Raw genomic sequence first — 21463 nt, 5'->3', positions numbered from 1 at the left:
AGAGAGAGGGGGGGAGAGAGGGGGGGAGAGAGGGGGGGAGAGGGGGAGAGAGGGGGAGAGAGGGGGGAGAGGGAGGAGGGGGAGAGAGGGGGAGAGAGGGGGGGAGAGAGGGGGAGAGAGGGGGAGAGAGGGGGGAGAGAGGGGGAGAGAGGGGGGAGAGAGGGGGGAGAGAGGGTGGAGAGAGAGGGTGGAGAGAGGGTGGAGAGAGGGTGGGAGAGAGGGTGGGAGAGAGGGTGGGAGAGAGGGTGGGAGAGAGGGTGGGAGAGAGGGTGGGAGAGAGGGTGGGAGAGAGGGTGGGAGAGGGGTGGGAGAGGGGGGGAGAGAGGGGGGGAGAGAGGGGGGGAGAGAGGGAGGAGGGGGGAGAGAGAGGGGGAGAGAGAGGGGGGGATAGATAGATAGATTACCCCCAGATGTGGGATGCTGATGGCACATCTTTTCCCTGTAAGGGTGATGTCTAGTTTACCAGTGAGAAACGGGGGGGGGGGGGGGTCCCTGGATTGGGAAAGTTAACCGCAAAGTAATTCAACTTTGGTGACTCCCTGGTACCTGAAGAATGAAAAACAAGACCAACTGAGAACATGTTGAAGCTCGAAGATGTGTGTTTTCTACTGATGAGGTTGATGCACATTGCTTCACGAGTACTCGACACACTATTAGAGTGACCGAGGACACCCCTTTCAGAGAGAGGTCTTGATGGTTAGCAGCAGCGGAGGTGGAAGATGTCCAGCATCACCTACTGAAACTGAAGGAAGCTGGAACTGTCATTGTGTCAAGAAGTCTCTATGTGTCACTCATAGTGGTGGTGAGGAAGAAGAATGGGAAGATACAGATGTGTATTGACTATTGGACACTGAACCAACATACAGTCCTTGACCAGTATACTGCTCCACGGATCAAGGATGCTCTGGCCTGCCTGAATGGAGCAAATTGGTTCAGTGTGTTGGATCTAAGGAGTGAATATTATCAGATACCCATGAGAGAAGCTGACAAAGAGAAGACAGCATTCATATGTCCACTTGGACTCTTTCAATTTTAAAGAATGCCCCAGGGCATCTCAGGAGCACTGGCAATTTTTCAACATGTCATGAAAAAGATTGTTGGAGACATGAAATTGCTTGAGGTACTTGTGCACTTGGAAGATCTCATAGTGTTCGGGTCCACCCTGGAGAACGATGAGACGAGGCTACTGAAGGTGCTAGTCCACCTGAAAGTGGAAGGGTTAAAACTGTCACTGGACAAGTGCCAGTTCTGTAAGACGTCAGTCAACTATGTCAAACATGTAGTCTCACAGGATGGAGTGGCTACAGATCCATCCAAGATAGAGGTGGTGACCACGTGGCCAAGGACCAAGAATGTGAGTGCCCTACATTCATTCGAGATTCTGTGGGTACTACCCGAGATTCACGAAGGACTACTCCAGGGAAAGCCACCCTTTGCATCAGCTTCTGTGTGCTTACCGTCTCTTGGGGAAGGAAGGGAAAGGAGGCAAGGTTTATCTTAGCCCTGCGGAACCTTTCAGGGAAAGATAGGATGCAAAGTGTGACAAGGCTTTTCAGCTGCTGAAAGAGTTGCTGACTAAAGCACCTTTGCTTGCCTTTGCAAACTTCCATTTGCCGTATGTACCACATACAGACACTAGCCGTGAGGCCTTAGGTGGTGTTCTATTATCAGGACCAAGGTAAAGGGTTGAGACCTGTTGCTTTAGTTAGCTGGAGTCTGTCACCAATCCAGCACAACTACCCTACACTCAAATTGGAGTTTCTGGCATTGAAATGGGCAGTGGTGGATAGGTTAAGTCTATATGGTGCCAAATTTGAGGTGAGGACTGACAACAATCCACTCACTTATATGCTGACCTTGGTGAAGTTGGATACCACAGGTCATCGCTGGTTGGCAGCATTGTCTGCTTATGATGTCAACCGGAAATATCAGCCAGGGAGTCGGAACATTGATGTGGATGCATTGTTCCAATGTTCGCATGAGCTGCTGGAAATTGATGGAGAGAGGGAGTCCGCTCCTGCCTCTGGTGTTAAAGCAATGTGCCAGTTTTCCATAGTATGGAAATCAGAGGCAAGGTTAAGGTGTGATAGAGCTGTGGATCATTTGGGAGCTTCTAGTCGGGACACTCCACAAGCATATTGCAACCTGACTGCTTTGAAAACAAAGCAGTTGCCTGCCTTGAGTCCTGTGGAACTGGCAGCAGCCCAGCGAGATGACCCTTGTATAGGTGCTATTTGGTCATCGATTGTCAAAGGGCCCAAGCTAAGAAGACAAAACACCCTACAATACCTTTACTGATGAGGTAATGAGATAAACTGGAACTGAGGAACGGAGTTTTGTACAGGGTCACGTCTCCTCCATAGAGACCTCGGCATTCCCAATTGGTTTCACCTGAGAAGTGCCGAAGGATTGGACTAGTCACTTCATGATGACGCAGGTCATTTGGGGTTTGACAAGACCTAGGGATTGGTCCAAGACTGGTTCTATTAGCCCCGACTGAAGCCTGAGGTTGAAGAGTACCGTTAAGTTGTGCATCCAATATCTTCAGAAGAAGACGCTGCCTATGAGAGTTGCTCCATTATCTCATTTACAAGTACAGGACCACTTGATTTAGTGTGTATGGATTTCTTCTCCAAAGAGGCTGATTCCAACAACACTGCAAATGTCTTGGTCATCACTGATCACCACACCAGATATGTTCAGGCCTTCCCCACAAAGGATCAGAGAGCATCCACAGTTGCCAAAGTGTTATGGGAGAAGTATTTTGTTCATTATGGCCTCCCAAGAAGGATACAGTGATCAGGGAAGGAATTCTGAGAGTCAGGAGTTACTGGGCATGCTTGGAGTCGAGAAGACGAGGACCACGCCATATCACCCTCAGGGTGATCCTCAGCCTGAAAGGTTCAACTGGACATTACTAGACATGCTTGGAACCCTGGATGCCAACAAAAAGAACAAGGAGAGTCAGCATATTGGGCATTTGATACACTGCTATAACTGTACACAGAATGAAGCTACTGGCTACTCGCCATTCTATTTGATGTTCAGACATGAAGTACGATTACCTGTAGATCTCTGTTTTGGAGCCTGCGGTGAAGACTTGACGCAGAAGAGATATCTCAAGCATGTGTCTGACATGAGGTAAGAACTGCAGAGCTTATGAGCTAGCAGCAGTTTCTGCTACAAAGCAAAACCAAGGAAACAAGAGGAGATATGATCAAAAGATTAGGTTCTCCCAAGTGAAGCCTGGAGACAGAGTTTTTATAAAAAATTTGGGGCTGCCAAGAAAGCATAAGTTGGCCAACCATTGGATGTCTATACCTTACAAAGTGGAGAGCCAGATGATAAATTTGACAAGTTTTCCAGGTGAAGTCAAAGAATGGGAATGGTTCTGTCAAAATTCTCCATCGGAATCATGTGGACCCACAGCCTGACACGGAACCTACACCGAGCAGGACTCACACAGAAGGAGGAGAACAGAAAGGCAACCCGCTGACAAGAGTGTGATTTCAGCAGAAAGACCTGAAGAGGGTCCAGCCACTAAATGTGGCCATGACAGAGACTTGGATGGCTCAGGAGAAGAAATGGCTACTTGGAGTGCCAGGATTTAGATGTTTCAGAAAGTACAGGGAGGGAGGCAAAAGAGGTGGGGGTGTGGCACGGCTGATCAGAGATAGTGTCACAACTGCAGAAAAGGAGGATGTCATGGAGGGATTGTCTACTGAATCTCTGGGTGGAAGTTAGAAGGGGTCAATAACTCAGCTGGTTGTTTTTTTATAAACCACCCAATAGTAACAGAGACATCGAGGAGCAGATAGGAAGACAGATTCTGGAAAGGTGTAACATGTGGGAGGAGAAGATGGCGCGACGCAGCTCGCAGCAGCCACTCCGGTGGTGATGTCTGTTATTTGTCAAATAGGGTGCCGTGCACAATCCTGATTTGATGGAGACAGACGTGACAGCACGGAGGAACATCTGGTGAAACTTCTGAAATGCCTGCTTCGCTGCTGCTGCTACTGTGTGATCCAGTATCTCCAGAGAAGGCCCCGAGTCCTCAGCTTTGCTTGTTGCTCAGCGGCCGGGGCAGGGTCAAAGCGCTCGGCAGAGGCTGGTCGGAGGCTCGAAGTTTTTGGACGGACTCACAGTCGGCTGCGGTCGGGTGCTTCCAATGCATCGGCAAGTTGGCGGCACTTGGAGGTTCATGGCAGGGAGAGTTTCTCCCTTCTGCCGCCTGCATTAGATGATGAGTCGATCGGGACTTTGAGACTTCTTTTTACCGTGCCCATGATCTGCTCTTTTATCAAATTATGGTATTGCTTTGCACTGTTGTAACTATATGTTATAATTATGTGGTTTTGTCAGTTTTAGTCTTGGTTTGTCCTGTTTTTCTTGTGATTATCATTCTGGAGGAACATTGTATCATTTTTTAATGCATGCATTTCTAAATGACAATAAATGAGGACTGAGTGTCTTCATAATCTAATCTAATAATAACAAGGTTGCCGTGGCGGGAGATTTTAATTTCCCAAATATTGATTGGCATCTCCCGAGAGCGAGGGGTTTAGATGGGGTGGAGTTTGTTAGGTGTGTTCAGGAAGGTTACTGGATAAAATATGTAGATAAGCCTACAAGAGGAGAGGCTGTACTTGATCTGGTATTGGGAAATGAACCTGGTCAGGTGTCAGGTCTCTTAGTGGGAGAGCATTTTGGAGATAATGATCACAATTCTATCTCCTTTACCATAGCAATGGAGAAGGATAGGAACAGACAAGTTAGGAAAGTGTTTAATTGGAGTAAGGGGAAATATGAAGCTATAAAGGCAGGAACCTGGAAGCATAAATTGGAAACAGATGTTCTCAGGGAAATGTACTGCAGAAATGTGGCAAATGTTCAGGGGATATTTGTGTGGCGTTCTGCACAGGTACGTTCCAATGAGGCAGGGAAAGGATGGTAGGGTACAGGAACTGTGGTGTACAAAGGAGTTGAAAATCTAGTCAAGAAAAGAAAAGCTTATGAAAGGTTCAAAAAACTAGGTAATGATAGAGATCTAGAAAATTATCAGGCCAGCAGAAAGGAGCTTAAGAATGAAATTAGGAGAGCCAGAAGGGGCCATGAGAAGGCCTTGGCAGACAGGATTAAGGAAGACCCCAAGGCACTCTACAAGTATGTGAAGAGCAAGAGGACAAGATGTGAGAGAATCGGACCAATCAAGTCTGACAGTGGAAAAGTGTGTATGGAACTGGAGGAGGTAGCAGAGGCACTTAATGAATACTTTGCTTCAGTATTCACTACGGAAAAGGATCTTTGTGATTGTAGGGATGACTTAGAGCAGACTGAAAAGCTTGAGCATATGGACATTAAGAAAGAGGACGTGCTGGAGCTTTTGGAAAGCATCAAGTTGGATAAGTCACTGGGACCGGATGAGATGTACCCCAGACTACTGTGGGAGGCGAGGGAGGAGATTGTTGAGCCTCTGACAATGATCTTTGCATCATCAATGGGGACGGGAGAGGTTCTGGAGGATTGGAGGGTTGCAAAAGTTGTTCCCTTATCCAAGAGAGGGAGTAGAGATAGCTCAGGAAATTATAGAACAGTGAGTCTTACTTCAGTTGATGGAGAAGATCCTTACAGGCAGGACTTATGAACATTTAGAGGCATAATATGATTAGGAATAGTTAGCATGGCTTTGTCAAAGGCAGGTCATGCCCTACAAGCCTGATTGAATTTTTTGAGGATGCAACTAAACACACTGAAGGTAGAGCAGTAGATGTAGTGTATATGGATTTCAGCAAGGCATTTGATAAGGTACCCCATGCAAAGCTTATTGAGAAAGTAAGGAGCATGGGATCCAAGGGGACATTGCTTTGTGGATCCAGAACTGGCTTGCCCACAGAAAGCGAAGAGTGGTTGTAGACAGGTCATATTCTGCATGGAAGTCGATGACCAGTGGTGCGCCTCAGGGATCTGTTCTGGTACCTCTTCTCTTTGTGATTTTTATAAATGACCTAGATGAGGAAGTGGAGGGATGGTTAGTAAATTTGCTGATGACACAAAGGTTGGGGGTGTTGTGCATAGTGAGGAGGGCTGTCAAAGAGGTTACAGTGGGAATCCATAGGATGCAAAAACTGGGCTGAGAAGTGGCAGATTCAGTTCAACCCAGATAAGTGCGAGGTTGTTCATTTTGGTAGGTCAAATATGATGGTAGAATATAGTATTAATGGTAAGACTGCTGGCAGTATGGAGGATCAGAGGGATCTTGGGTTCCAAGTCCATAGGACACTCAAAGCTGCTGAGTGCTGAGCAGGTTGACTGTGTTGTTAAGAAGGCATATGGCATATTGGCCTTCATCAACCGTGGGATTGAGTTCAAGAGCCGAGAGGTAATGTTACAGCTATAAAGGACCCTGGTCAGACCCCACTTGGAGTACTGTGCTCAGTTCTGGTCACCTCACTACAGGAAGGATGTGGAAACCATAAAAAGGGTGCAGAGGAGATTTACAACGATGTTGCCTGGATTGATGAGCATACCTCACGAGAATAGGTTAAGTGAACTCAGCCTTTTCTCCTTGGAGTGACGGAGGATGAGAGGTGACTTGATAGAGGTGTATAAGATGATGAGAGGCATTGATCGTGTGGATAGTCAGTCGCTTTTTCCCCAGGGCTGAAATGGTTAACATGAGAGGGCACAGTCTTAAGGTGCTTGGAAGTAGGTACACAGGAGATGTCAGGGGTAAGTTTTTTTCCCCCACACAGAGAGTGGTGAATGCGTGGAATGGGCTGCCAGCAACGGTGGTGGAGGCAGATACAATAGGGTCTTTTAAGAGACTCCTGGATAGGTACATGAGACTTAGAAAAATAGAGAGCTATGGGTAACCCAAGGTAATTTCTAAAGTAAGTACATGTTCAGCATAGCATTGTGGACTGAAGGGCTTGTATTGTGCTGCAGGTTTTCTGTGTTTCTATGAATACACTACAGACTCAGAGGATGAGGAAATGGGAGTGTGGTATGCTTTACCTTATGCAAACTCCCCAAGAATTGATGAAGAGATTTCTGAATCTCCCAGCCCTGACCCAGATGTAATGGGTGGACAAGCTGACGTGATAATAGACAGCGAGAGAAAATTGGGCTCCAATATAATTGGGGATGAAACTGGGTTCAGCCAGGAGACGCTAGTCACAGGAAGGTGCGAGTGATAGACAGGGAGATGCATCCCCCAAGTAAATGGGAACAGTCACAGTCTCAGAGTCCGGAAACCCCCAGTTCAACTGGAATATGATGTACCAGGGAAACAAGAATGTTACTGCCATTTACAAATGGATTGGAGGTCCTGAAATCATGAAATTCATTTGAATACTGTGTTATTAATAATTGTTTAATTAATTCCAAAGTCATGAGGACATGACTATTTTTGGTGGCAGGAGAATGTAATGCCCTGGTTAAGATCTCTACTGCTATGCTGTGAGATATTTTACTTTCGCAGTTTTCTGTGAAAGCTGCATGTCCTGCTGCTGAGGCTGTTTTGGCTTCAGCTAAAGATAAGGAGCCATGCTGTCCAACCTAGGAATGTTGTGTCAGCCAATCAGGATTGTGGGATGGGAGAGAAGGCTCTGGACAGCTGGGCAAGAAGGGATTTCTGAAAGACAGTAGTCTGGCTTGGGATCTTTTGGCGGGGGGTGTGGAGAGAAGAGCATTGGGGAGACATCCATGGGGAGACCCTTTTGCAAGGAGTGCTCCACCAAGCAGTGGATTCCAAGAAGGGAAGTTCTACCTGCGGCTGGTGATGAGAATTCAGTGCTGTGAGTAAGTGATACACTCAGCTACTACAGAAATGAGCTCCAATCTTTATGTGTGCATTTAGATTGGTTTAACTGTAATGGGCCCTTTTCATTTTCTTTTTCCTCTCTGTTAACTGTTCGATAAAAGTTGAAAATTGGCAAATATACATTCTTCAGAATTTTATGCTCATATACGATCTGGCCTTTCTGGGCTACCGATAGCTGTGTACGGGTAGTATTTACACTATTTACAAGCATTCGCTCAAATTGTGGTTCCTTTAACTGAAACATCACACCATTCATGTTTGTTTGAACACCAAATCATTCCAATCCTAGACATGTATTGCTTAATAAAGGTGGTCTTTTCACCACTGAGTCAAGTGGCTGTTGGCAGAGTAGCAAATGAGCCAAGCTGGTGGACGAGCTCCGGAGAGAGGGTTGCAATTCTCAAATAGCCCAGTGACCTATGGTCTGAGGTTCTCCCAGAAGAAACAGCCCACTTATCATAGGATAACTGCAAAGTCTTTTTACTGTTTCACATGGCCTCTTGGCGCTTCTGTTAGAAAGACAGTGTATACAGTCTTTCTGTATTTGATTTTTTGGGAAGCATTTAAGAACTGAAAATTACTGAAGCTTTAAAAGCACCAGGTAATGGCTGACGATGTCCCTGCCCTCATTAAGCCTACCTGAGAAGCTATAATAATCCTCAAAAGACTACTTCTCTACTTGGCAAGATTAAACTGGAAAAAGCAAATGGCCTGCATACTGCAAGGGAATACGATGGGGAGAACAAGAATATCAAGGAGGTGGAGACTGACAGAGGGAAAGCGTGCTATGTATGAATGAGAAAGGGGGTTGAAGGAAGGGAAAATTAGAGGGAACGTAGAAATTGAGCCCAGGAAATAATTCTCATCTATCCAATACCTTCTGATCACCTCTTACCTTCCAAACATCTGAGGAGGTAAACAAATTTCATGCAACCTCGGCAGGCGATTCAATCCACCTCGTGCTGGGAGTGCTCTGGCACTGACTGCTGAAATACATTCAAGAGCTAATACACGGCAGGACAACAGACACTGAGGAGGGTGTGTAAGAGGGGAAAGACAAGGGCTAGGAAAAGAAGAGGGGCATAAAGGGACATTGTGTGGAAGAGGACTTTAGCTCTGAAACCATATTAGCTTAATCGTAAAGGGAGGTAAATATCTGTGGAGGCCAAGTCACTGGGTATACTTAATACAGAGGTTGAAAAGTTCTTGATTAAAGAAGCTAGGGGAGAAGGCTGGAGAATGGGGTTGAGAGGGATAATAAATCAGCCATGATGGAATGGCCAAATGGCCTAATTATGCTCCAATATCTTAAAGTAAACAACTATCTTAAAAGTACTTTGCAATTGGAGCACAATAACAACATAGCACAATGTTAATTGAAGACCTTCCCTACCTCCAGACATCACTGCCTTTGGAAAACAAAGACAATTTGATAACTTCTGGTGCCATCCAAGCATAGGTTCCTGCAGCACTCATTTTCGTTGTTTTATGCCACTCCCTGGCCAAGCCAAAATCCGTGATCTTCAGTGTTTTGTTAGCTAAGTCATCATTCTCAATCTTCTCCAGTAACAAAACTAGGGTGATAGGGATGTGGGAAAGAGACATAAAAAACAGCTTGAGCATACCCAACCTCAAAGTTAATTTATTATCATTGTACATATATGTTATTTATTTACAGTACTTTGCAAAAGTCTTAGGCATGCTAGATTTTTTATATGGTTTCAGATGGTATCTCCTCCACAGAGCCCAGATCACAACAACATCAAGCCTGTCTGGGGTTACCTGCAGAGATAGAAGCAAGCTGGATATCCGAAGTCCACAGAAGAACTGTAGTAAGTTTTCCAAGAAGCTTGGAACAACCTACCAGCAGATTTTCTTATAAAACTGCACAAGTGTCTCTAAGAGAACTGATGCAGTTTTAAAAGCATGGTCATACCACATATTGATTTGATTTAATTTTTTCCTGTTTACTGCTCGTTATATAGTTAATCTTTTGTTATTTAGAAACTTTTCAATTTATTATTTTTGAAAGCATCTTTGCTTTAGAGAATTTTGTTAATTGTGCCCAAGAATTTTGCTCAGTACTGTATTTAGTGATGTAGCGCGGAGTAAACCCTTCTGGCTCTTCGGGCCACGTCGCCGAGCAACCTCGACAAACCCGATTACCCCTAACCAAGTCACAGGACAATTTACAATGCAACCAATCGATACACCTTTGGACTGTGGACAGAAGCCAGAGGGAGAACCCACACATTCTGGGGGGGGGGCGTACAGAGAATCCTCACAGACAGCACTGGAATTGAACTCTGAATTCTGGAGTGCCTCAAGCTGTAATGGCTCATATGTCACCATATATAAACAAGACTCATTTTCTTGCAGGCAATCACAGAAAAAAGAAGAAACACAATGAAAGACCACACACCCAACAGGATGGACAAGAACCAATATGCAAAAAACCAACAGTCTGTGCAAATACAAATCACTTTATTGAATCCAGTACAGACAGTAAATCTGACTACACCCTATCCAAAATAGCACATTTGTCTGGACAGAGACAAATTATATTGAATATACACTCAGTGGCCACTTTAATAGGTACAGGAGTGGAACAAAGTGTGGTCTTCTGCTGTTGCAGCGCATACATTTCAAGGTTTGATGTGTTGCGTACGATCAGAGATGCTCTTCTGTTGTTCCATGTGGTTATCTGAGTTATTGTCACTCTCCTGTCAGCTTGAACCAGCCTAGACATTCTCCTCTGACCGCTGCCCACAAAACTGCCACTCACTAGATGTTTCTCACACTATCTCTGTAAATTCGAAAGACTGTTCTGCGTGAAAATCCCAGATCAGTGGTTTCTAAGATACTCAAACCACCCCGTCAGGCACAGACAATCATTCCACTGTCTAAGTCACTTAGATCACATTTCTTTCTCATTCTGATATTTGGTTTGAACAACTGAACCTCTTGACCATGTCTGCATGCTTTTATGCATTGAGTTGCTGCCACATGATTGGTTGATTAGGTATTTGCATTAACGAGATGTAAAGTGGCCACTGAGTGAATGTAATTGATGTTAGCACAAAAATGGAACATAAACATTTCCGCAGATGCTGGAGTCTGAATCAACCCCTTGTTCCACAAAGCAATAAAAGTCACTTTAGTATTTAAACTGGGCTCAATGTATTTTCAGGATGGTGACATATCCTTTAAACATGGCCCAGCTCTTTGGAAAGAACAAAGGAATAAATGAAATTTGTTCTGCAGTTTAATCCAGGTTCCCGGGGCACGTGCAATTTCTCTTATACAATGAAGCTGCACTGATCAAATTGACCAGAAGCATTCACCTTTATTTTATTTAGTTAGAGATACAGTGCGGAACAAGCCCTTCTGGGCCAACGAGCCGCACCATCTAACAACCCACCTATTTAAGCCTACCCTAATCACAAGATGATTTATAATGACCAATTAACCCACTAATCTGTACTTCTTTGGAATGTGTCTCATTTTGTTGAATAAAACACTTCTGCATCCACGAGCTTCAGTATCTCTCTGCTGCCTTTGCTCACGTTACCACACACACAATAATAGACCTTTGTTCTAATTCTGTTTATTTGTGTAACTTTGTTTAATTTATGTTCTTCATTTTTCTTGTGAATGTTTTGTAGCTGCTGCTATGTACCTATAATGGTTTGGCAAGTAAGTTTTTCATTGCACCTGTCCCAGACAGGCACTCTATTTGTTTATCGGGATAAAGCATGGAGTAGGTCCTTCCAGCCCTTTGAGCTGTGCTGCCCAGCAATCCCCTAGTTTAACCCTAGCCTAATGACAGGACATTTTACAATGCCCATTTAACCTACTATCTGGTACGTCTTTGGACTGTGGGAGGAAAGCCAGGCGGTCACGGGGAGAACATACAAACTCTTTACGGGCTGTGGTGGATCGCTGGTACTGTGTGCAGTGAACTCAACTTATTTCCAGGACAAAAGGGCATAGCTTCAAGGTGAAAGAGGAGAGGACCAGAGGGGCAACTTTTTCACCCCGAGGATCTCTGTAAATGGAACGAGTTGCCAGAGGAAGTGGGTGAGACAGGTACTTTAATAGGAAAGGGTTAAAGGGGAATGGGATGCCTTCCATAGGCAGTTTGGTCAGCCGGGACCAAATAGGCCAAGGGGTCTGTTTCCACAATGTTTGACTCCAGTACTCAAGTCCCTGTTATGCTTTTGGGTTGCACTGTAAAGGATGTTAACATAGAAACTAAATGCCACTTCCAATTAACAAAGAAACAGACTACATCAGCACATAGAAACTGGCTTTATTTGTCACATGCTTACCAAATCATTCAGTGAAATGTGTTGTTTTGCATCAATGACCAATGCAGTCTCCAAGATTGTGCTGGGGACATCTTGCAAGTGTTGCCATGCTTCCGGCATTAACATAGCATACCACAACTCACTAACCCTAATCCATATATCTTTACCAAGCAGTAAAGGCTGATATATACTTCTGTGTTAAATTGACGTCGTACGTACGGCGTAGCCGCAAACCCTACGCAGTGCCTACGCGGATCCCTACACCATAGCCTGACGCGCACCTCTCCCAAAATGTAACTACATGTCACGGCAACGCAGACCGCAACAACTGTGATTGGTCCGTTTGGTAGCATCGCATTTCCTCCTCCACTGCAATAGCTTCCCATTGGGCGACTGAAGGGCAGGGAAAGAACTCTGGCTTCAATGCTTTCTATAAAGCTTTACAGACCTCCAAAATTATGAAGGACACATTTCACTTTTACGAGAAAACACACTTGCTTTAAACTTGTTTACCTCAAGAAAGACTACCATGACCACGAAGCCTTGCACGGGCAGGTGTGTGCACATGCGTGATGTGCACAAATTGCAGAATGACGCAGACACACCAACACACAAGTATAAAAGCTCACAATGGCGTAGCCCACTTGTGTAGGCTATGGTGTAAGCTGGTACGCACAAGTATAAATTAGCCATTAGGCTGATCAACACCTCAACCCACTAACCCACCCCACCACACCCCCAACCATCACTACTTTATCATTTCCTGTCAGTCACCTTCCGTATAGACACTCCTGTGCCGAGCGTCACTTTATGGACATACAATTAATCTATGTAAGCTATCTTATGTATGTATATTTATTGTGTTCTTTATCATTTATTTTGCACTGCATCAGATCCAGGGTGAGAACTATTTTGTTCCCCTTCTCTCTTGTGTACTGGAAATGACATTAAACAATCTTGGCGGGGGGCGGGGGGAACCCTTGCAGTCAAAGAGAGAATATGCAATCCCTTTTCAGACAACGGCAGAAGTGATCACTGGAGCTGTAAGGCCCCAAAACCACACTGCAAGACTAGTGCACCTGGAATGGAACTGATCTCTGGACATTCTACTGCAAAACAATCAGCAGTATATATTTGCATAGAATAGAATGAGCATTTCATTCGGTGGGAAAACATTGCAATTGCCCCATCAGCAACCCCACAAACAACAAAAGAAATTGCCCAGTCTTCTATGCACTGCTTTCAGAAGGCTGTTAACTCACGGAATTGTCATCCTAAATACATAAGGTGAAGTGCCCCATCTAGCACACCAGATAACGGTATATTCTGTCAACAGTACAACCAAAGAATTTTATCCTTTTATCAAACTTCCCAGATCAATACGCCTGCTTGCTCTCATTCACCACTGTTTAAACTGCAAACAAGGTCTGTATTGTAACACTTATCTCAAAAGTCAATACCATTCAGGGGAGATCTGCATTCCATTCCAGTCTGCTGTTGAATCTCAAGATATTTAATTAGCAGTTTGAGGCTAATGAGATAATTAGAAGAACTCTGGTGCTGCTCTCAATATTATGCAAAATTGTCCCAGGGCACCAAAACTCATTTTGGAGTCAAAACAGGGACATGCCATCTATAAGTATGCTGACGACACAACTATTATTGGCAGAATTTCAGGCGATGAGAGGCTGTACAAGAGCGAGATACATTGTCTAGATAAATGGTGTCACACCAACAACCTTGCATTCAACACCAATAAAACTAAAGAACAGATTGTGAACTTCAGAAAGGGTAAGACCAGAGAACACACACAGGTCCTCATAGAGGGATCAGAAGTGGAAAGAGTGAGCAATTTCAAGTTCCTCGGTGTCAATATCACTGAGGATCTATCTTGATACCAACATTTCAGTGCAGCTACAAAGACACGAGACAGTGGCTTTACTTCATTAGGAGTTTGATAAGATTTGGTTTGCCACCAAAGACACTCACAAATTTCTACAGATGTAACATGGAAAGCATTCTAACTGGTTGCTTCACCGTAGAATGGGAGAGGGGGCCTACTACACAGGATCTAAATAGGCCGCAGAGAATTGCAAACTTAGTCAGCCCATCATGGGCACTGGTCTCCGAAGTATGCAGAACATCTTCAAGGAACGATGCTTCAAAAAGGCAGCATCCATCATTAAGGACTCCCATCACCCAGGTCATGCCTGTCTTCTTTGCTGCCATCAGGAAGAAGGTATAGAAGCCCGAAGGCACACACTCAATGATTCAGGAACAGCTGCTTCCCCTGTCATCCGATTTCTGAATGGACATTGAACTCAGCAACACTACCTCACTACTTCTTTAGTTCTATTTTTGCACTACTTATTTAATTGAACTATTTAAATATATTTATGGTAATTCGCACTTTTTTCCTATTATAGATTGCATTGTACTGCCAGAAAGACAACAAATTTCACAATATAAGCCGCTGATAATAAACTTGATTCGGATGATAGGTATTTCCTACCCGAGTCTGGCTTCGTACTAAATCACTCTTATCATGCCAACAAGAGCATTCATCTGTTTAACAATTAACTTCCCAGCAACCACTCCAATCTCAATCATTCTCTTTTTCCTCTCACGTTCACCTCACTACACTTACATGACACTATACCACCTTTCTTTAGCCAGAGGGTGGTGAATCTGTGGAATTCATTGACACAGACGGCTGTGGAGACCAAGTCATTTGGACATTTAAAGTGGAGGTTGTTGGGCTTTTGATTAATCAGGGTGTCAAAGGCCAAGGGAAGAAGGCAGGAAAATGGGATTGAGGGGGATAATCAATCTGTCATGATGGGACAGCAGAAGACAATGGGCTGAATGGCCTAATCTGCTGGCAGCATGGTAGTGTAGTGGTTAGCACTTCGCTTTAGAGTACAAATGGCCTGGGCTCATTTTCCACTACTGCTGGTTAGAAGTTTGTACAATTCTCCCCATGACTTTCCCCTGATCACTCCAGTTTTTGGTAGGTTAATTGATCACTGTAAATTGTCCTCTGACTAGGCTAGGATGAAACTGGGGAATTGTTGGGTGGTGTGGCTCAAAGGAGGGGGGGGTGGTAGAAAACAAAAGAGGGAGAGAGGGGGCGGGTGGGAGAGGGAGGAGTGTGTGTGTGTGTGTGTGTGTGTGTGTGTGTGTGTGTGTGTGTGTGTGTGCTCGTTCATATATTCATTCCACAATCTATGGACTCACTTTCAAGCTCTCCACAACTCATGTTAGACCATAAGACATAAGAGGAGTATTAGGCCATTCAGCCCATCGAGTCTGCTCTGCCATTCCATCACGGCTAATTCTGGATCCCACTCAACCCCATACACCTGCCTTCTCGCCATGTCTTTTGATGCCCTGACTGGTCAGGAAACTATCAACTTCTGCCTTAACCCATGGACTTAGCCTCCACTGCAGTCTGTGGCACAGCATTCCACATACTCTGTAACTAAAAAAATTCCTCCTTACCTGTTCTAAAAGGTTGCCCCTCAATTTTGAGGCTGTGCCCTCTAGTTCAGGATACCCCACCATACGAAACAACTTCTCCACATCCACTCTATCTAGTCCTTTCAACAATGTTCTCAATATTATCCATTGTTTATTATTTGTTTTGTATTTGTAGTTTGTCTTCTTATGCACCTTGACTGTTTGTCTGTCTTTGTGGGTAGTTTCTCATTGATTCTGTTGTGCTTATTGTATTTACTATGAATGATGCAAGGAAATTAGTCTCAAGATAGCATATGGTGCCATATACCTACTTTGATAATAGGTTTACTTAGAACTTTGAACATTTTGGTGCCAACACAGCATGCCCACAATGTTCAGCAGAACACAAGCAGCAAAATGACGACAGCAAAAACAAGTCCAATTCATCCCTCCCTCTAGCACAGGTACATAGGCCTTTAACACCAGGAGAAGCCTCAGTCTCCATGGACACGGACTCGGGCCTGCAGACACAGGGCTTCAATCTCCACAATGGACTCGCAGTGATTAGTGGGCTCAGTTGCAGGCCAGTGTCCCTTGACTTCTGAACTGCTGATTTGACCCTCTGTATTGATCCCAGTATACGCCGATCCCCAAACACTAGGCTTCGAACTCTGGACATGCTGGCTACTGGCTGGGGGGGGCGGGGCATGGTTGGCAAGGAAAGCTCTTCTGCAAATTACTGTTAGAATTTCATTTACCACCCAAGACTGGAAATGAGGACTTATTTTATGCAGTGTCTGATGTCTCCTCTTACTTTAATTTCTCTGATTACCCTCCCTCGGTGCTGCATTGGAATGCCAGCCTTGATTTCTGTGAAATGTCCCAAGTGGAACACAAACCCATAACCCGTTGACTCAGGCGCCTGAGCACAGCCGAATGAACTACAGCCAAGATCACAGACCAATACAGCACACAAACAGGGCCTTCGGCCCACAATGTTGTGCTGATCTAATTACATTAGTAATTAAAAAAGCCGAATTCAATTAACATTTTCTGCCTACACATTGTCCATATCTCTTCAGTCTGTGCACAAAGATTAAGTTTAGCTTTAAAGTTCAAAGTAAATATATTATTAAAGTACAGACACACACACACACACATATATATATATATACACACACACACACATATTGATATATACCTATATAGTCACCACATACTACTACCTTAAGATTCAGCTGCTTGCAGGCATTCACAGTAAAGAGACACCATAGAATCAATGAAATAAAGACTAACAACCAATGCGCATAAGAAAACAAACTGTACAAATACAAAAAATACAAAAGAATAATGATAATAATAATAGATAAGTAATAAATATTGAAATATTGAAAGCATGAGATGAAAGTGCGCCCACATGTTGTGGAATCAGTTCAGTGTTAAAATGAGGGAAGTGATCCCCTTTGATTCAAGAGCCTGACTAAAGGTTAATAACTGTGGTTCAGGACCTGAAGCTCCTGTAGCTCCTGCCAATAGCAACTGCAAGAAGAGAGCACGGCCTGTGTGATGGGGGTCCTTGATGATGGATGCTGCTTTCTTGTGACAGCATTCCTGGTAGATGTGCTCAGTGGTGGGGAAGACTTTATCTGTGATGGACTGGACTGGGCTGTATCCGTTACTTTTTCTAGGATTTTCCATTCGAGGTTTTATGTGTATCCGTACCAGGTTGTGATGCAACCAAGATTCAGCCTGTTTAAACGCAAACAACAGGAATTCTGCAGATGCTGGAAATTCAAGCAACACACATCATGGCCTGAAACGTTGACTGCACCTCTTCTTACAGATGCTGCCTGGCCTGCTGCGTTCACCAGCAACTTTGATGTGTGTTGCTTCAGCCTGTTTAATGTTATTTCCAGTACACAAGTGTAAAGGAGAACAAAATAATTGTTGCTCCAGATCCGATCAGTACAAAAAACACACAATATAAAGAATATAATAATAAAAATATAAATACACAAGAGCTTATATACATAGATTAATTGTATGCTCATAAAGTGATTGAAGCACAGGTGACTGACATAAGACACGTCTGTACATAAGGTGACTGACAGGAAATGATAGTGGTGGACAAGTGGGTTAGTTGGTGGAGATGTTGATCAGCCTTACTGCTTGGGGAAGAAGCTGTTTATCAGTCTGGTGGTCCTGGCGGGAATTCTCACTGATGGGAGTGGGGCAAATAGTCCATGAGCAGGATAGGTGTGATCCTTCATGATGTTACTGCCCCTTTTCCTGCACAATTCTGTGTATGTGTATGTATGTCAATGTTTTAGATGACACGCCGAAACTGTGCACACTTCTAAAAAAGTAAAGGTGATGTTCTGCCTTCTTTGTAATGATATTATTTGCCATATGTGCATTGAAACTTGGTGAAAAGTGTCTTTTGTATCAATGACCAACACAGTCTGTAACAGGTTAATAGGTATTGAGTTATTTCCTCCCAGGACATCAAGGTCTTTAACTATTTGAATACGCAGCACCTAAAGTCAAATTCTATACAATCAACACCATCAAAATCAGGATTAAACATTTCATATCATTTACTATTCATTGCACATGCTATAGTTGTCTACATTTAAACACTCAACATTTTAGGGACAGCTTCTTCTTACCCACCATCACACTTCTGAATCGACAATGAACTCATGTACACTAACTTGCTATTTTTTCCTCTTTTTGCTCTACTTAGTTAATTTTTGTATACATTTCTTATCATTATTTATAGTTTTTAAAATTAAGTATTACAATGCTCTCTTGGTACAAAACGAATTTCAGACACATGCCAGCAAAATTAAACCTGATTCGGAACATATAAACTTCAGAAAGTAATCTACTAACAAGCTCTTTGCAACATGAAGACAAAAACTTCAATGTGGTTAACATACTGCATAAGGATCTGTAATACTGCCTTCTGAAGACTGGGGGCAGCAGAGCCACATTTTGCATTCAATTGAAAGGCAATACAGAATCAGGGAGAAGGCATGAATGGGGTCTGCTTTGCATTCAGTGGAAGATGATACAGGAGCAGAATTAGGCAACTCAGCCTATTGAGTCTGTTCTGCCATTCTATTCTGGCTGATCTATTCTCCTGCCTTCTCCCCCTAACCTTTGACATCCTTTATAATCAAGAACCTATCAACCACCACTTTAGTTGCACTGATCACCTAATGACTTGGCCTCCACAGCCATCTGTGGCAATGAATTCCACAGATTTACCACCCTCTGGCTACAGAAACTCCTCTTCATCTCTGTTCTAAAGGGAGATCCTTGCCCTCAGAGGCTTTACCCTCTGGTCCCAGACTCTCCCACTATTGGAAAAATCCCTCTCCACATCTATTCTATCTAGGCCTTTTAAAATTCTATAGGTTTCCTTGAGATCCACCCCCACCCCTCCCCGACATTCTTCTATACGCCAGTGAGTACAGGCCCAGAGCCAGAAGATATGTTTTCAACAGCAAAAGTTAACATTTCAATGAGATTTCCTTGGCTAGAATTATTATTTTTTCTTTACAGTTAGAAGAATCCAGAATGAATCCGGAGCAATGATGTGCTGGAGGAACTCCGCAAGTCAAGAAGCACGCGTGGGAGGAAAGGAACAGCCGAAATTTTGTTCAAAACTCTGAATCAAGACTGACCTGAAATATCAGTTTCTTTCCTCCCACAGATGCTGCTTGTTTCACAGAGTTTATCCAGCAGATCGTTTGTTGGAGACTATTCCACCTTAAGTTCATTCCAAGCCCTGGTAGCACAATATATTCAGCTCCATTCCCTCATTCTGTCGCTGATAACTTAACCATAATGTCTCCATATACTTGGTGTGCATTTCTGGAATTCTGTATCAGGCTCACAATTCTACACTGTCCCAGCTGCTTCCCGTTTTCTTAGAATGATTTACATTGTCCTTAATGTTTTAACAGCTTCTTCCCCTCTGCCTTCAAACTTCTGAACAAACCAGGAACCAATGAACACAACCTCACTATTTTGCACTGTTTTTGCACTACATTTTTAATACAATGGATTCCAGTTAAGTGGGACACATCGGGATCAGTTGAACTGAGTAACAAATTATGTGTTCAGAACAAATTAGAACACTACCAATACTACTATAGTACTATAAAACTGTGTGCTACTTCCTGATAGTTATCAACAAAGGAATTCATCAGGTGTGTGCTGCTTTTTTTGATTGACTGTAAATTTACAAAATCAAGGCAGGCACAGAGGGCAATTTTTTCAGCAAGTGTCAAATCTTTTTGTGACATCTTGGCAAGGGACTGAAATGAAAAACAAAACTATTAAAAAACACTTGCTTTTTGAAACGGCACCTGTCAGCCCAAATGGATAACATAACACAAACACACGCAACCATCGCTATTTAAAAACTGTTTGCTCTAAGCACAGCGTAGTGTGCAAAGGCCACACAAGTGCACGCAGCTGGCAATAGTTAGAAATTAAGCGGCAAAGTGTTACAAATAAATGAAGGGATTCCACGCTATTTTCTCGATTAGTCTTTAACAGCCATCCCAAATAAGCACGTGCCCCAATTAACTAATGGCTAAATTAACCAAAATCCACTTTATTGCTTATTGTAACTGATAGTTTTTTAAATTATGTGTTTCACATTACCACTGGCACAAAACAACAAATTTTATGACAGAAGTCAGTGGTACTACATCAGATACTGATACTTGGGGGCTCCTTTTCATATGCAAATGTAATGTGCCCCAAGATACAAACATGCAGTCTTTGTGCAGGGACACCCTGAGATTAAATGGCCTGTCACAAATGATTATAATTTTATAATCTGATGGAGAAAGCACGATCAATTTAAAGCTTCCAAGCAATCCAGATGTGCAACTTGTCTTCCATACGAATGATCTGTGGTATAAGTTGTTAAAGCTCACTTTCTTTACAAACACAAACTGAGTCTGTGCTTCGATTAAATAGTCATCAAGACATGGAAGGCTGGGTGGTCCAGTTTGTTTAGATTCTGACCTTTCACCTCTCAACCCCAGGTTCACTTTCAGTCCAGATCAGTGGAATGCAAGCTCTAATTACAGAGACTAAAACTTACCCATGAGTATTCAAAAACATGGGCAGAATCTGATCTCTCATGGAATTTTAATTGAAGTAGTGTTAAATATAGTAAGAAGCTATCTGTTTTTGTTAATTTCTCTCCTTCCACTGAATGGGGTTGAAAGCATGTTTGTAAATGTTCATCCTGCTGCCTCATCTGCAATCCTGAAGTTGAACTGGAACATCATTTATCAGCTTAGTGCACGTGCTGAATTAGCTAAAAAATGCTAATATAACTTGTGATTTAATATGGTTCCTGACAATTGGTAACTCCTTTACAGCAAAACCACATCCAATCTGTTGGGAGAACAGACTGAAATATTTAAACAAGTTACATATTAATCCAAATTTAAACATTCTAACTGCTTTAAAGTTGGAAGAAGCCCATAAAAACTATTTGGATTGTATGGAATTTGTGAAGAAGGACACCTTTTTCTACAGGAACTGCCTTTCAGAAAGGGACTAATCCCTGTTTTCTATTCGCAGAACTTTTAATTTTTTGCTTTATTCCACCCCCCCAACCATTTATTCACTTTCCTTTTATTGATTCTACATCAATCACCATGTGGGACAAGACATGATAAGCTATCACTTGTATTAAAGAAATTTCGACCTCCCTCTTGGCTCTATTTGTTTAATTATTACCTTTCAACCATCAGCTCCTGAACCACTCCAACAATGAACCGATTCCACAAGCTGTGGACTTACTTTCAAGGATTCTACAACTCCTGTTCTTGATGTT

At 43.3% G+C, this 21463-nt stretch overlaps 1 protein-coding gene across 3 annotated transcripts in view; it reads right to left on the bottom strand.

Annotated features, from left to right (window-relative positions):
• LOC134350791 (mitogen-activated protein kinase kinase kinase 21-like) overlaps positions 1 to 21463 on the bottom strand; it is a 160407-nt gene that overhangs the window by 51451 nt on the left and 87493 nt on the right. For all 3 annotated transcript variants that reach the window (XM_063056483.1, XM_063056485.1, XM_063056484.1), the window contains exon 2: positions 9216 to 9396. In XM_063056483.1, coding sequence (XP_062912553.1) covers positions 9216 to 9396 — 181 coding nt within the window. The remainder of the gene's footprint in view (positions 1 to 9215; positions 9397 to 21463) is intronic.

The sequence above is a fragment of the Mobula hypostoma genome, chromosome 8 (genome assembly GCF_963921235.1).
Source record: "Mobula hypostoma chromosome 8, sMobHyp1.1, whole genome shotgun sequence".
Lineage (NCBI taxonomy): Eukaryota > Metazoa > Chordata > Chondrichthyes > Myliobatiformes > Myliobatidae > Mobula > Mobula hypostoma.
This window is presented reverse-complemented; position numbering and strand designations above follow the sequence as displayed.